At 47.0% G+C, this 15,518-nt stretch overlaps 1 protein-coding gene across 1 annotated transcript in view; it reads right to left on the reverse strand.

Annotated features, from left to right (window-relative positions):
* The window catches only part of SRGAP3 (SLIT-ROBO Rho GTPase activating protein 3), a 251,993-nt gene that overhangs the window by 46,035 nt on the left and 190,440 nt on the right, over positions 1 to 15,518 (reverse strand). The window contains exons 9-11 of the mRNA XM_055414378.2: positions 15,094 to 15,291; positions 10,945 to 11,029; positions 3,522 to 3,549 (exon numbers count right to left, since the gene is read on the reverse strand). Coding sequence (XP_055270353.1) covers positions 3,522 to 3,549; positions 10,945 to 11,029; positions 15,094 to 15,291 — 311 coding nt within the window. The remainder of the gene's footprint in view (positions 1 to 3,521; positions 3,550 to 10,944; positions 11,030 to 15,093; positions 15,292 to 15,518) is intronic.

The raw sequence follows: 15,518 nt of genomic DNA on the forward strand, positions 1-15,518 counted from the left end.
GTGAGTATTTCTTATGATAGATCTGCTTTTGAATTTATATATGCCAAAGAGAGTGCCAGAAATGTGACAGGGGGCCACGGGTTTTATGTTTAATAACTGGAGGGCAGCAGCTGAGCCACCTTGTTTCCATGGTGATTTGGGTTTCTGTTTTTGAACGTGTCCGATCATTTTATTATCTCACACTGCACGATATCCTCACAACAACCCTGAGAAGTAGGCAAGAACTATTAAACCCACTTTAAACACAAGGCAAATGAGCCACTGAGAGATTAAGAAACTTGCCCAAGGTCACAGGAATAGAATTCAGCTCTTCCTATTCCAGGTTCTGGTGTGAGTATGGACATGGGGAAATGGGTTTTACCACAGGACACCCAGCAATAGCATCAAATCATCTATTAAACTCTCATGGTCAACAAGAGTAGAGGCTCAATGCAGGTGCTGGACACCAATACCAAAAAAGTCTAGGGTGCCTTTAAAATGTATTTCATAAAATTAAGTCCTAAGGATTTTTTATTTCCTGTGAGTTATAAAATTTCTCCTGCCCAATCCAGAAAGCAAAGGACTGTTGGAATCACATCGGGATTTCTTCCTTTAGTATGCTGCTCTGTGCATGGAGCAGAATCTCTGACAAGGAAACGTAGCTATCCCAACTTCGCATGACATCAAATTGATACCGACTTACTGAAGTGCTGGGTGGGGCACAAAGTGGGGAGCAGAGGGGCAGCTCAGCCAAGGAAAGTGGGGCAGCCTAAGCCTTCCATCTCTTCTGCTGCTCAGTTGCAGAGCAAAAAGGAAAGAAAGAGAGAGAGAGGCAGGGAAAACAGGAACAGAGAAAGCCACGGAGAGGAAGAAAGAGAAACCAGAGACCAATGTCCCCTTTCTGCCTTTCAACCAAGATGAAAATTAACACACATTAGCAACACAGAACTTGGCCTCAAAATTATTCTGTGACCAAAAGGATGGTGATTTTCCTAAACAATCTCACAGACGTGGGAGTCAAAACTCAAAATGGCAGCAATATTATAGTTGGATGGTGGTCAGGCTCTTGGAGGCTGTGCATGGGTGTGCACGAGGTTGCATTTGTATGGACAAGAAATCTCAAATGATTCCACCACTAATTCATACTTGGAGCAAGTTCTAAGTTAGGGAAGCTAGTCAATGGTTTGAAAAACCATAATCAAACCTTATGTTTGCATTTGGCTTTGCCATTTACCATACATCTTTCAAGTGCATTATTGTATCTGGTCAGCCTAATTTTTTGCTATTGTTTAATCATTAAATAGTATCTGACTCTTTGAGACCCCATGGACTACAGTGCATCAGGCTTCCTTGTTTTTCACTGTCTCCCAGAGTTTGCTCAAATTCATGTTCATTAAGGTGGTGATGCTAATTACAGGGTTATTTTGAACTGGGGCTATTCTAAGATAACATTCTAAAGTGTGAGAAAAAAATACATGTTGCAGCCCATGTGCAAAACTGGTCTATCTCTACAAGGCTAGCGGCAGCTTGTTGAGAAGATCTGCTCAACCAATCATCCAAAATGACACTGACCTTTGACAAGAAACTATGGGAGATAAAGGGGGCCACAGTATAGAAAGAGCTCACCCAGGGCATTTAAGATTAATTTCAAAAATACTTCCAAGTTAGCAATGCACTCTACGATAAGTTAAAAATGATTTTTAGAAGTAAGAGGAAGTTTTTAGTTTACTAAGAGAGCTGCCTTTGACCTTGGCCAAGGGCCAAAATGCAGATATCTGGATTTACAGCTTAGTACAGCACAGTGCAGTGTATCTAAGTGGGAGGTCTGTAATCCCAGCTTGGATTTCCCAGGCCCTAGGTCCACGAGGGTGTGGAGGAAAACATCTCAGGGGACTACATTTTTTAAAAAAGCAAAACCCCTCAACTTTTCTCTAAGGAACACCCTGGGACCTCGCCAAGGGTTTGATGACAGATCTCTCCTACAATCTGTTGGAACCACTATTCCCGCATGAGTTCTAGGAATTAGGAAGAAGTGAGGGATGGCTCAATTCATCCCCCATCTGTTGCACTATTTGCAGACTTTGGTGTAAAATGTAGCTTCTGTTGTTTGGGGACTATAACAATACTCTCTTGCCACAGATACATTAAAAAATTTTTTTTTAAAAAAAGGACAACACTCTCCTGCCATAAATAAATATTTTTTTTTAAAAAAGGCAACACTTCCCATAAATAAATTTAATTAATTAATTTTTTAAAAAGGAATTTGTTTCTAAAAGATTCTTAGAAAGTAAGCCTGCACATCTGCTGGCCCAAGTGCTGGGAAGGCCTCCCCTGGCATCGCGAATCATCCCAGTGTTCCCAGACTGCCGGGTCCTAGAGGAACAGCTGCACAGACTAAGCTTCTGGAGAGTCCCTGGTCTTCTCGACCCTGGGCTCAGTAAACTGAAAACCCCAGAGCTTTCCAAGCCTCTTCCCAGACAACTCCCTTCCAGATGAGGAGGGAGTTGAGGGTTCATCCTTTTTGTTGCCAAATAGGACAGCTTTCCAGGATTCTGAGCCACTGGGAAGAACTTGTGGGGAAAGGATGTCACTGGGCCCAGAATGAGGTAAAAACTAGACCTCAGTGGTCACATGATGGAAAAGTGCAGACCTTGAGGCCAACGGCTAAATTCATGTTGGGCAGTGGGACAGGCATTGTCGGCGACGGGAAAACGCATGGGCTGTAAGGTACCCAGGCAGCGATGGGGCTGCTTAGGGGCCTAAATTCTCTGCAGGTAAAGAAAAGATCCAGTCCTGAAGTCAGAGCCTCAGCAATCCCCTGCTGAGTGAAAGTGTTCACTGGCTCTGGTCTGCTCAGGGGAAAGTGCAGAGGGTAATGGTGAGCGAGCTGGAGAGAAAGCGAAGCTGTCCACTGTTACTTCCCAAGCAATGGGCTCCGCCACCAGTCCATCCCAGTGCGCTGAAGTCTGAAGCCATTGCCGGCAGGAGCGGGGGCTGTGCGCGCTAGTGTGAATATGCGCATGCGTGTGCCCGGTAGTGCTGGAGCGGGATTCCAGCCAAACCCAGCGCCTTGGCAAACGGGGACCCCGGGCTACTGCATCCCGCCCCGCGCTTCCCTCACCAACCCTCCTCGGCAGTTTGCTCAGCAGCCATAGAACGGATGGGGAGACAGGTGGACAGCAACCTGATAGCCTCCGGCTTCTGGTTGCCCTCAACACTCCGCAATATATATTACGGTCCCTTCCTCCCACCTGATGGATAGCGCCGCCGAGGGACGACACCCACCTCCCAGAGCAGCTCTGAAAGGCTCCCTTCCTGTCACAGTCTAAAGCTGGAATGAGCAGAGCAGCCAAAGGCCTTTGCCTCCCCTCTCAGCACAGTCACACCCCCGTGGGGACACTGGTGAGGCGCTGTTCCCAGAGACTGCGCTGCTCCCAGCTCCAGCGCCGTGTCCCAGGCCCGCTGCCCTTCCTGCGCCTCCCGCCTCCTCCCGCTCCCCACCTCAGGCGGCAGGTGCAGGAAGCAGGATCCCCGGCTCTTACCTGGTTGTGCCGCACTCCGCCCTCTCGCCTGGAAAGAAAAGCGTACATCAGTGTTTAATTGTTGGTTTTGTTTTCGTTTTTGCTTGCTTGCTTATTTTACTTTTGACCGGTGCACAATCATCTTTTTCTAAAAACATGAAACAACTCACACTTGACCTTAATTATTTATGAAATGGGAAATCTAATTATGCCTAAGGTTGGGTCTGCTGGGAAGAACTGAGTCTTATTAAATCCTCCGTGCCTCCTATTTGTAGGGCCACGTTCACATATATTTTATTTCTTATTGTTCACATGACTAGGCTTTTGAGGTTCATCCATAGCATGACTGAGTAATTCATTCTTTTTTGTGGTGCAATAGAGAACCTCTCAGAGAAGGCAATGGCAAGCCACTCCAGTACTCTTGCCTGGAGAATCCCAGGGATGGAGGAGCCTGGTGGGCTGCCGTCTATGGGGTCACACAGAGTCGGACAGGACTGAAGTGACTTAGCAGCAGCAGCAGCAGCAGAGAACCTCTAAGTCAGCGCTATCTCATGGAAATAAAATGCAAGCCACAATTTCTAGTAGCCACATTACAAAACTTAAACAGAACTGGTGAGATTAATTTTAATGATATATTTTATAAAATATAAATACTTTATAAAATATAAATATTTTATTTAACTTATGTCAAAATGTTATTTCAATATGTGTCAATATAAAAAATTTAAAAGATGTTATAGGTATATGCAGGCGTGTGTGCTAAGTCGCTTCAGTTGTGTCCGACTGTGCTATCCTATGGACTGTAGCCCACCATTCTCCTCTATCCATGGGGATTCTCCAGGCAAGAATACTGGAGTATGTTGCCATGCCCTCCTCCAGGGGATTGTCCCAACCCAGGGATTGAACCTGAGTCTCTTATGTATCCTGCATGGGCAGGCAGGTTACCACTAGTGGCACCTGCGAAGCCCATTACAGTTATATATACACATATAAATATATGTGTATAGTACTAACTCTTTGAAATCTGAAGCTCATTTTGCACATTTCAATTCAGGCGAGCCACGATTCAAGTGTTCAACAGTCACTTATGACTCGCAGCCACGATTCAAGTGTTCAACAGTCACTTATGACTCGCGGCCACCATATTGGACCACATTGCTTTAGATTCTAGAATCGCATTCAGTATTCACATGAAGAGACTTTATAGAAGAAAGAACTGAGAATTTATGCTTCTCTATGGAACACAAAGCTGAATGGAGCTGGGGAGGAAAATGAGAGGAGGAAAACAGTGAGAGAAGTCTGAAAATAAAACTTGGAGCAAATCAGCACACAATTCCTTAATTCCTGACCAAAGCCACAAGCAGTTACAAGAGTTACTGCAGCTGGTTGAACTGAAGCCAAAGCAGGGCAGGAGAAAAGTGAGGTAAAACAAGAAAATTTGCTCTAGTTAATCTCACTGTGTGTCTGGGGTCTGAGGCAAATTCCTGCCAGACACCAATTTGAGTTACATTTTCACGGAGATCTAAGACCCCCAGTGAGAGCTGATGGCAGCCCACCTAGGGAAGGGTCAGCCAGTGGCCTGGGTTGACTATAAAGTATGTCATTTCCCTTAGGGATGTAGTTAACTGTGCGGCTCTGACTGACAGAGGGGACCGAGGAAGAGGCTCCGCTCCACCTCCTCTTGGACTGGCCCACTCCTCTACGTATGTACTCACTGTGGCCCAGGCACAGTGCTCTTCTCTTCGTTCTACTTCACCTCATCCCTTCCCGCCTTCCCACAGGCTGTTCCCTCTGCCCCATCACTCTTACCCCAGTTCTTCATGTGGCAGACACATTCCCACCCTTCAGAAGTCTCAGCTTAAACATCCTCTCCCCTTGGAGACCTCTCTGATCACCCGCATTAAAGCAGGTGCCCCAAGCTCATCAAACCCATACACAACTATTCTCTATCTCAGCCCAAATTTTCTACTCGAGGACACTTACCAGTTATAATTCTTTACTTAATGGTTTGTTTCCTGTTTGAGGTCTCTCTTCCCCAGGAGGGCAGGAACCTTGTCTGTCTTATATACACTGTACCCCCAGTCCTAGCCAAGCACAGAGTCTGTGCTTTTGATGGATGGATGGACAGATGAATGGACAAACAGGGGCCAGGAGGGAAGAAAGGGATAGGTAGGAATCAAAGGGTCTGGGTCCTGGAAGTAGAATGTCAGAACACACTCAAGACAGACTTTGCTCTGGCAACAAACGGAATCAATTCTCCTTCAGCTTTGACTCACATTCCAGCTCTCAAGAACCCCTTTACTAACATCTTTTGAAATATGGTGTTTCAACTTCTAACAGAAATAAAAAATGCTATGCCCTTTACCATCTGAGACCTCTTGGGATTGTGAAAATATTCTTTATTGTTGGTGGCTCAGTAATTTCCTAGAAGGTCAGACTGTCTGGTCCTGGTGGACATTTTGCTCTGTAATAGACATTAAATCTTGGCCTGAAAAGGTTATGTCTCACTCCTTTTTATAGACAATGCACCATCTACCCTTGAGCGGGTAGAGCAAATTGAAAAACCACTGTATCTTAGGTGTAAACCCTGGAGCTTACTGATTACCCAGAGAAATCTAAGGCTCAGAGATGATAAACTAAGAATTCTCTGGCCAATAAAATGACATAGCAACAGCCAAAGGCACATAAGGGTGTGAGCTCTTGTTTCCAAGATGTGGCAGTGACATTTGTAACAAGGAAGGCCAATTTGCAGGGCACCTAGAAGCATTTTGACTTGTATGCCTGGGGTCAATTATGTTCAAAAATTCGCCTCTAAGTGAGGGTGACCCGAAAGACCTAGAGTTCCCTCCAGCTTGTGGTTTCTCTGAGGCATGCTGTCAAAAGTGTACTTGAGAGAAGCTGAGGCACTAGACATGACATTTCATTTCATTTTTTTGGAAAAAAAACCTTGTATCTTTTTTAGCCAAAATATTTCACTTGGCCCCATATTTCTCACCTGTTTTCAAACAACCAGATTATTCCTCCCAATACAAGACAGCTCTCAGATGGCAGAAAAAGGCCACTGATGCAGGTGTCACCTTACCCTAGCCCCACTCTCACAAGAACTTTCTACTGAATGGAACAGTTAACACGTCCAGGTAGAGAGGACATCTGATGACTCTCAGAGGAGTAAATTAGAAGGCTCTGAGGAGAAGGGGACGACGGAGAATGAGATGGCTGGATGGCATCACCGACTCTGTGGACATGAGTTTGAGTGAACTCCGGGAGTTGGTGATGGACAGGGAGGCCTGGCGTGCTGTGATTCATGGGGTCGCGGAGAGTCAGACACGACTGAGCGACTGAACTGAACTGAACTGAACTGAGCTTTATCAAACTAAGTCAGTGCAAATTCTTCCCTGTTCCTCAATGCCCTGCTGCTGCTAAGTTGCTTCAGTCATGTCTGACTCTGTGCGACCCCATAGATGGCAGCCCACTAGGCTCACCCATCCCTGGGATTCTCCAGGCAAGAACAATGGAGTGGGTTGCCATTTCCTTCTCCAATGCGTGAAAGTGAAAAGTGAAAGTGAAGTCACTCAGTCGTGCCTGACTCTTAGTGACCCCATGGACTGCAGTCTACCAGGCACCTCTGTCCATGGGATTTTCTAGGCAAGAGTACTGGAGTGGCTTGCCATTGCCTTCTCCGCTCAATGCCCTAAGAATCCACATATATCTTTTTCGTGCAGGGGAAATACAAAAAAGACTGACGATTTGGCCTCAGCTTCAGTTTTTTCAGTAATTCAGTAACTTATTAACTTTAGTTAATAATAAGTTATCAGTATATATTAATTGTGACAAATATACCATACTCCTGTTAAATGAAGATGCTAATAATAGGGGAAGTTGGATGTAGAATATATGGAAACTGTACTGTCTTTGCAACTTTACTATACATATAAAACTACTCTAAAAAAGTTCATCAAAATAAGAAAAACTTGCCCAGAACTGACCAGTCTAACAAGACCTGTGCCAGATATCAAAAGCAGCACGGTGGACTTTACTCACTGCCGGCTTACGAGAAAACAGGACTATAGACATTCTTCTAGATGGCTCTCTTTTAGCTGCCATTGTACTTCTGAAGTTGCATTTCCTGTTTTTTGTTGCTCTTCAGCTCAAAGCTCAGGAGAAGGACTCACATACCATATCTCAGAGCAAGACGCAGCTGAAGTCTAAACACACTTGGAAGACCAAATGGGTCAGGAGTCACACCAACCAAAACTAATTATTATTATTATTTCATTAAGACCACTCAGGCAGGGGCAGGAATAAAAGCTTGCAGCTGACAGCACTCACAGGGAAGCTCGAGAGAAGCACTCTCTCATCTGGGATCTTATTTTTTAAAAGAACATCTTGTTTTCTACATCCAGGGTGCCTGATTTCAAAAACACAAGTAGTCAGCAACTCACGTGGACCTGCCTTCTGTTAAATGGCTTATGAGAAACACCCCTCAGCGCCCAATCCCATGACCAGAAAAACAGATCCTGCAAGCAGTGAAAGCTGCTCCATCACACACTCATCCAAGCTGCTCTCTAGGACCTTCTGTCTCTTCCCTTTCCCTCCATTCTCACTGTTTTGGTTCCCTCTGTGTTATCCACAGTCCCCCATGGCCCCATTCTCCTGGTCCAATACTGAGATGTCAGGATGGGCAGAATATAAGGGTTGCTGAGGGGTGGGGGGCAGGGAATGAAGAAAAAGCTCATTGCAACTCACTCTTCCCCCCTCTTCCCCTCAATCAATGAGTTCTGTCAAATATAAACATCCATGTATGTCTAAGCTCCACCCAAATCAAGAAACAGAACATTTCTATCATCCCCAAAAGATTCCCAGCTGTCACCAGCTATAGCACACAAATCTAGTCTATGGCAACAGAAATCAAATCAGTGGTGGTTTCAAGTGGAGGATGGGGTGGGGGTGAGGGTGGACTGCAAAGAGGCACAGAGAACTTTTGGGTTGTCTCTTTGGGGCTGGAGCTTTTGAGTGCTGGTTATACCGGGGTGTATATGTTTGTCAAAACTGATGTCTAAATGGGTGCATCTTATGGTGTTTCCATTATATGTCAATAAAGTTGACTGAAAAAAATTCCACTGGTATTAGTTTCAAAGTCCTGGCTATTCCTTCAAGCCCCAGTTATTCATCTTCCTAGAAGCCTTTCCTGCTCTCCTGGGCCCATGGTGAAACCTCCCTCCTTGGACTCACAGTCCTTAGAGCCTGCATTGTTCACGTGGCAATTTATTCAGTATTTCTGTGTGACAATGTTATCACTATTTAAGTTTTTAATGAATTCATGAGTTGTCTCCCAGCTAGAATGCAAATGCGTTGGGGCTGGAAATGGTTTCATTTCTCACCGGTTCCTCTAAAGCATGGGGTTCACACATGCCAAGCACCTGCAGAGCCTGGCAGCCCCCTGGATAGCTGCTGAGTGAACAGGACTTGTGTGGCTCGGGCACAGCCACTAGCATGTGCACGCACAGGGAGAAGAGGGCAAGCCAGTGAAGGGCGAGGGTGTCCTGTGGATGGCAAACACCCAGCGCAGTGACCACCAGCCCCACGGCCCAGCACAGCTCTTGTCCTGTCACACTCATTCCCCAGAAGACTGCTGGGACATCTCTAAACTGCTTCAAGCTGTCTTCTCAGGATTTAATGGCATTGGCACCTTGGGAAGTCCCTTCGCCTCTCTGATACTGGCCCCGTATTTCCCAGACCCCATGTTTTCTTTCCTGTCAGTCGAGCACATCCTTCAGCCAATTGCCCTCTCCAAACAGAACACAAGGCTATTGTGAATGTGGCCTAACAGTTCAGAAGCCCCAGGTCAGCTCCTCAGCTCAAAGTTAAGCCTCATACCAAGCTCCAGGGCCACCAGGACTTGCTCTAAACCACCTGTGCACTAAAAATGCCACCTACCGTATCAGTGAGGGTGTTGCGTCCATCAACCACTACAGCCAACCGCGATGGACAGCCCCAAGGGAACTCAGGATGGAAATACTATGTCCACCACTGAATCACCAGACACTACAGCCACCAGCCCTGGCTCCCTGCAATGGTGCACCCTGAGGAAACCAGGATGAGAAAACACAGGATGCTGGCCCCAGAGAGCTGAGGTACATATTAAAAGAATGATTTTGGTGAGCCCAGACTCTTGCACCTTCCCTTACATAGAAGAGCCCAAATTCCTTGAGATGTCAGGTTTCCTTCGATTAACACCAATCCTTTGGTGTTCTGACTACCTTATCTTTGTTTCAAAAACTCCTAAATGGAACAGTCTCTCAGAGTTATCTAAGATACTGCATCCTGGGCTTAAGGCCTCAATTTTTTCCATCAAATAAAATAAAATTTTCAATTCTTAGGGTGTGCCTTTTTTGTCAGCTGAAACATCCTTCATCTTGGACAGTTTCTAGTTCATGTTCTGGTGATCTTTCCATTCAACATTCATGCAGTGACTATTGAGTGCCTACTATGAGCCAGGCACCGTCCTAGGCACTGCAGATAAAGCAGTGGACAAAACAAGCAAGGAAGTTCCTACTCTGGTTGAAGATACAAGGCTACTGGGCGTGGAGGTGTGATCAATGACAATAAACAGGTGAACGGATGATAAAGAGGTTGAATTCACGTGATGACCACCGAGATGAAGAAAATCCAACAGAGAGAGTGTTGGGACAGAAGTGGTGATCCCCTGAGGCTGGGACAGCAGAGCCTCACTGAGGAGGTGATATCTGTGCTGACAGCCGAAGGATAAGGAGCCAGCCACACAAAGATACAGCAGATGAGGAACAGCCGGTGCAAAGGCCCTGAGGCAGGAATGAGTTGGCCGCGCCCTGAAATGCAGGAGGGAGCTCAGCGCAGCCGGAGTACAGTAGGGGAGAGGAGAAGTAGATGAGGTTAGGGAAACACGTGAGGTCAAGTGATTTCGGGTCTCATGTGCCACGGAAGCAGATGGGGTTTTATTCCAACCATCGCTGGAAGCTTTTCGGGAGTTTTAAGTCTAGTCCCCAGGTCCCTCAAGGACCAAACTCTGCCTTACATATGTGAATTCTTCTTGGACCTAGAATCCTGGCCAGGCATTCCAATAGTATTCCTGGCAAATAGAATCTGCTAAAAAAGCATCAGTGCAGAGCCCTGTGCCCTGGATCCCACCCTTTACTTCTTGGGGACCCATTATCACTTTTTCTGGGACCCTTCCCCACAACTTAAACTCAGACTTGTGTTTGCCCCATAGTTTCGGCAGCCAAACTAGACCCCCCCCCAGCATCTGTACCAGGCTGTTTCCCCAGCCGGCTTGTCCTAGCAGGTGGTCCCAGTCCCAGACCTCATTCTACCAAGTGCCTGGGATCTCCATCTGTAACAGCTCAAGGGGCCACACGAGACCCAGTGGGGAGGACCCTCCAGTGCCCGCCTCCACCGCTCAACTCACCTTCGCCCAAAGTCTGCTTGAGTAAGTCATGCTTGGCTTGCAGCTTAGTGATGAGGTTACTGCCGTTCACATACTCTTTAAATTTCTGTAAGACACAGGCACAAGGACATCACAGATTGCAGGGCCAAGCCCTGCCATCTCTGCCTCTGTAACAGACCTCGGGGTGGGAAGCCACCCTCAAGGCCCCAGGCATGGGTGAAGGGGGAAGGGCGTCTCTGCATCAGTTCCATCAGGTCCCCACCTCTGCCGAGCGTGGCTGTCCAGTCCTATCAAACATTTCAGGTCAGTTTCGGAACACAAAGAAAGCTGGTGGAGGTAGGTGATGGGCAAAGTAAAAGGGGCTTTTGTCACGTGAGGATGGCAGGAGCTGGGGCAGAGGGCTTTTTTAGCGATCAAAGTTCCTCTGTGCTTCTGGGCCAAGGGCATGCAGCCAAGGCAAGAGCGTGTTATCGGGTCTGTCAGAGAGGAGCCTCAGAACACGTCTTCTTTCATCTGGCTGAGAACTGAAGGAGGAAGGGCACTGCAGGCCTCTGGAGACGTTCCTATTAAAATAACCCAAACTGCACTTGGGGGATATGATTTTCTTCTTTTTACAGATGAGAAAGGTGAGGCTCACACAAGAAGTGACTTGCCCAAAGTTCCTGGGATCCAGGCTGCCTCCAGTTCAGAAGCCTGGCCAAACACAGTGCACTCGGGTACAGTCCAGGGAACAAGGCACCCAGAACAGAAACACATTTACCTGCCCCCAGTTCAGCACGGTCTCAGCCACGCCTCCACACAGGTACCAGCTTCCCTTGGCCCCCCTCGTCCCGTGTCGCCCAATCACAAGCTGGGAGCCCTCTCTGCTGGGCCAAGAGGCACTACGGGCGTGGTCCACACCAGTTCCCTTCTGGATCCCTGGTGCTTACAGCTATGCCTGACATGTAGTAGGTGCCAAGAAATTCAGCTGAACCCCTGACCTGGCGGCACTGACATAGCAGAGTAGGAGAAAGACAATGAGCTAACAAAAATGTAAGTAAAATATACAATAGGTCAATGGTGGTGAACACTAGGGATGGAAACAAGGCAAGAATAAGGGTCTGGGAGTGGGAGCAGACCTCACTGCAAAGCTGCCATCTCAGCCCCTGCCTGAAGGAGGTGAGGAAGGGGCCACGTGGGTGCACAGGGGGAGGGGGCTCTCAGCAGAGGGGAATGCAATTACCAAGGCCCTGAGGGGAAAGGCACGGGGATGGATGTGATTGCCCCAAATCTGCCAGCTAGTTTCTCACCAAAAATCCATTCTATGCCTCAGCCAGGAGGCTCAGATGGAGCACAGAGGAGCGGAGACATGAGCCTCGGCAGCTCAGGACATACGGAGCATCACTCTGCCTGCAGAAGACAGGTGTGGGGCAAAGGCCCACATGTGCCCAGAGAAGACTGAGCTCGGTGAACCCTGACCCCCCACCCCTCAGCGGGTTTCTGGAGGTTGGGCATTCTTTATTCTTGGCCTTGGTCTTTCTTAGCTCCTAGGGCCTTGTCTTGTGGTAGTTAAGTCATCCCCGTTGTATCTGTAGATGGTTTTCAAACAGGTATATTTGGTCCTCACTGCAATCTCAGATGATAAATGACAGAAGCATCGCTGTTCTCATTCTACGCAGAGGGAGAAACAGCTTAGAGTGGTGTCCACTCAGTGTGCGACCTCGATCAAATTTCTGAACATTTCTGGGCCTCATGCCTTCCTCAGGGTAAAATGAGGCGACTCACAGTGCTTCTCCCAGTGTGGTGCAGGCACCAGCTGGGGAGAGTGCCCACAGGCAGAGTCCTGCTCTGGACTCCTGTGAGTCTAACCCTAGGAGGACATCACAGAGGCCCAGGTGCCCTCACATTTCCAGGGCGCCACCTCAGGGAGAGTGGCAGTCTGGGAACTTGCGTTTTCAAGAAGTTTCTTACATAATTCAAAAACACACTTCCATTTGATAGTTACTCACCGAGAGGATCTCTCTGGATGCTTCCAGTAATATCGCCCTCTGATTTTATCCTGTGTTCAAGAATTCACCATGAAAGCCACAGCTGAGGTATAAGTAGGTGTTCTCTCCATCCTGCCTCAGTGCCCCAAGCAGGTGGAGCGCTAATCCCAAACTTGCAACTTGTGCTTTGGTGGGTGACTCACTGGTTAGTGTAAATTACAACCTGGGGCTCTGGGCCCCTGGCTACTGCTTCTATGCTTCACCTAGGCTTCATGCGTGAAGAAAAAATTACCATCGATTCATACTGATGTTTGCTTTAAAAGGAGTGTTACATCCTTAAAAATACATAAATAATGTTACAACATCAAATCATGAGGTGCACTAGCCAATCAGATTGATAACTTGAATATTCAAATTAAAGTACAACATCCATGACCCCCATGATGGATGCTGTCTTTTCATTTCAAGCAGGCTGAACCCTCATCTTCGACTCTGCTGCCAAAGTGACTTAATGCCCATCCATTTTCCTCCCTTATCTTTGTAACCCATAAATTCTCTACAAACACAGTATGCCCCCAGTGGGAGTGGTGAACACCCGAAACTGGCATGGACTCATTCACTAAGTCTCACTTTGCTTTCTTTCTTGAAAGCAACAAAATTGATGAAGGAAATGGAGTATGCGTCAACCACTGGCTTTCAACCGATATTTGATAAGCAAGAAATAGAGTTGGATGTTAACTGGGTGGGGTGGGTTTGTCACTGGTTAAATGACCACAACCTCAAACTGCTGATTAATGGATCAATCTCAGCCTAGTGGCATGTTTTGAACAACTCTGTCTTTGGCCTTGGCATAGCAGTTCATTTCTTGTTTGTTTGTTTGTTTTAACTAGTAAACTTTAAGGTACAGAAGCCACACTTACTGAATCTCTAGACACAGGTCTGAAGAGACAACATCTGTGATGAGCAACTGGATAAGACTCATGACAGTTGGAGCCATGAGCTGAATCCATCAAGAGGAAATCAAACTGGAAATAAACATAAGATCCACCTAAGACATCACCTACACATCCCATAGGAGGACAGTTTAATGGCGGTATGCTGAGAATAGAGATTTAACTGATAACTAGCTTTAAAAAAACAAACAATATAATCTTAGGATGTATTAAAAGAGAAGCATAGCCACTAATGTGGAGGGAGGTGAAAATTTAGCCCTGTACTGTGCTGGTCACTCCATGGCTAGGAGTCTCTTTTTAGAAGAAGCGCTGACAAACAGAACGTGGTCAGGAAAGAGTCGATGCTGAGGCTACTCAAAACAAAAGCGTAAGAGGCCAGATTGAAACAAGTAGATGTGTTTAGCCTAAAGAAATAAAAACCCAGCTCCTTGCAACCTTGCCAGACTGTCAAGTAGAATTAGCCTCTCTCTGGGTTGCCCCAGAGAACAGAATTAAGATCAATGACCAGAAATCCTCGTGAGGAAGCTTTTTGAAGATAACAGAGATACGGGAAAACATTATAATGTCCATAGCCAGCCACGAGCCAAACAAAACAGTTGTTTGGGGAGGGAGGGAGCTTTTAATCTGGGGCTGTTCAAGCACAAGCTGCATAACTCCGGGGCAGGAACAGGGTGGAATAGGATCCAGTGTCAGATGGAAGATCCTCTCCAACCCAACATTGCATATTCACTAAACACCCGTGGAACCAAAGCCCCAGTGCCTCTCATCCCTGTTCCTCCCTGGCCAAATGGAATATAAGTAATCTGGGATTTTACATGAAGGGCTGGCAACGCACCAGCTATTTGCAAAGATCACCCAGGGCATTGTTTGCAGGATCCAAGCCCAAATTTGACACAACTTGACATGACAGCCATACACTTAACTTGGGGGCTGTTGCTTGGGACACCCATCTGGCACTGTCAGCCTTTCCTCTCACCCTACTGAGCACAACCCTATCTGTGCTTTTTCTAGAACAGGAAAGTTGCAATAACTGTCAATCCAAGATCAAGACTGATGCTGCCCACTGGTTAGCTCACTTTCTGCACTTCGCAAAGCCAAGGCAGACAACTTATTCTGAAAAGCATGTTGGAGGAACTGTAGGTCTAACTGACCCATGCGGTTCCTCTGGCTGCCACTGATTTGGGCTGCTCCCCAAAAGTCACTGCCAGCAGGGCTACAGACAACAGGTTCTCAGTCAGGATGCCACTTACCGTAAAATAGAACATTTCCGTCTCCTGCTGGTTGGCTCTCCTCTTGGCGATGTTGATCTTGCTCATGTAGGTCTCAGAGGCGGCCGACTTCACAGACTCCGTGGACCGGCTGTGTTGGAAGGCGTCAGAGACGTCAAAGTCCTCCACGGTCAGCATGTCCTGCAAAGTCTGCATGGTGGCATCCAGAGTTTTTCTAACCTAGAGAAACACCGCACGTAAATGAAAGTCCTTTAGTCTCAGAATGTCTTTGACACCTCAAAGTTCTTTCCCAATCATTCCTTTATTTCTTCCAGGTAAAGCCCCCAGAGGTGGGCTGGACAAAGGTGCTCACTTCTGCTAATGGTGATGTGGAAAATAAGGCTGGCACTGGCTGGGGGGAGAAGCCAGGTCGCCTAAGCTCAGTCATGTCATGGGCCTGCTTCTGC

The sequence above is a fragment of the Moschus berezovskii genome, chromosome 24 (assembly GCF_049115385.1).
Source record: "Moschus berezovskii isolate FMDL1 chromosome 24, NW_MosBer_1.0, whole genome shotgun sequence".
Taxonomy (NCBI): Eukaryota; Metazoa; Chordata; class Mammalia; order Artiodactyla; family Moschidae; genus Moschus; species Moschus berezovskii.